The sequence below is a fragment of the Calidris pugnax genome, unplaced genomic scaffold (genome assembly GCF_001431845.1).
Source record: "Calidris pugnax isolate Ruff unplaced genomic scaffold, ASM143184v1 scaffold541, whole genome shotgun sequence".
Classification (NCBI taxonomy): Eukaryota; Metazoa; Chordata; class Aves; order Charadriiformes; family Scolopacidae; genus Calidris; species Calidris pugnax.
The window spans coordinates 244,272-244,675 of record NW_015091272.1 but is presented as its reverse complement, the minus strand read 5'-3'; the positions used below and the strand labels follow the sequence as shown (position 1 = coordinate 244,675).

General features: G+C 68.3%; 1 protein-coding gene across 1 annotated transcript in view; it reads right to left on the bottom strand.

Annotated features, from left to right (window-relative positions):
• LOC106898954 (extended synaptotagmin-3-like) overlaps positions 1-404 on the bottom strand; it is a 7,922-nt gene that overhangs the window by 2,739 nt on the left and 4,779 nt on the right. The window contains exons 2-3 of the mRNA XM_014960567.1: positions 159-241; positions 15-76 (exon numbers count right to left, since the gene is read on the bottom strand). Coding sequence (XP_014816053.1) covers positions 15-76; positions 159-241 — 145 coding nt within the window. The remainder of the gene's footprint in view (positions 1-14; positions 77-158; positions 242-404) is intronic.

The following is a 404-nucleotide window of genomic DNA, read 5'->3' as shown; positions in this document are numbered from 1 at the left end:
CGCCCCCCCCAAGCCCCTCTCTCCTCCCTCATCCACGATGCGACTGCTCAGCACCCGCCTCAGCGGCACCTTGCACCTGAGGGGGGGCAGTTGGTGAGGGCTGGGGGGGGGACAACACCACCCCACAGCCCCCCTTTTCCACCCCCCACAGCACCCACCGGCCCAGGAAGTCATCCTTATCGATGTCCTTATCGAAGAGATCGAACTCCACGTCCTGCCCCGGGACGTTGTCCACGATCACCTGGGGAGGAAGAGGTGTCACCAGTGGGGACACCCCCCCCCGGACCCCTGGGTCCTCTCCCAGCCCCCCCATGCCTCAGTTTCCCCCCCCTGGGGGGTTGGGGGGGCAGAACGGGACCCCCTGATGCAGCCCATCCATGCCCACAGGCACCCACCGGCCCACC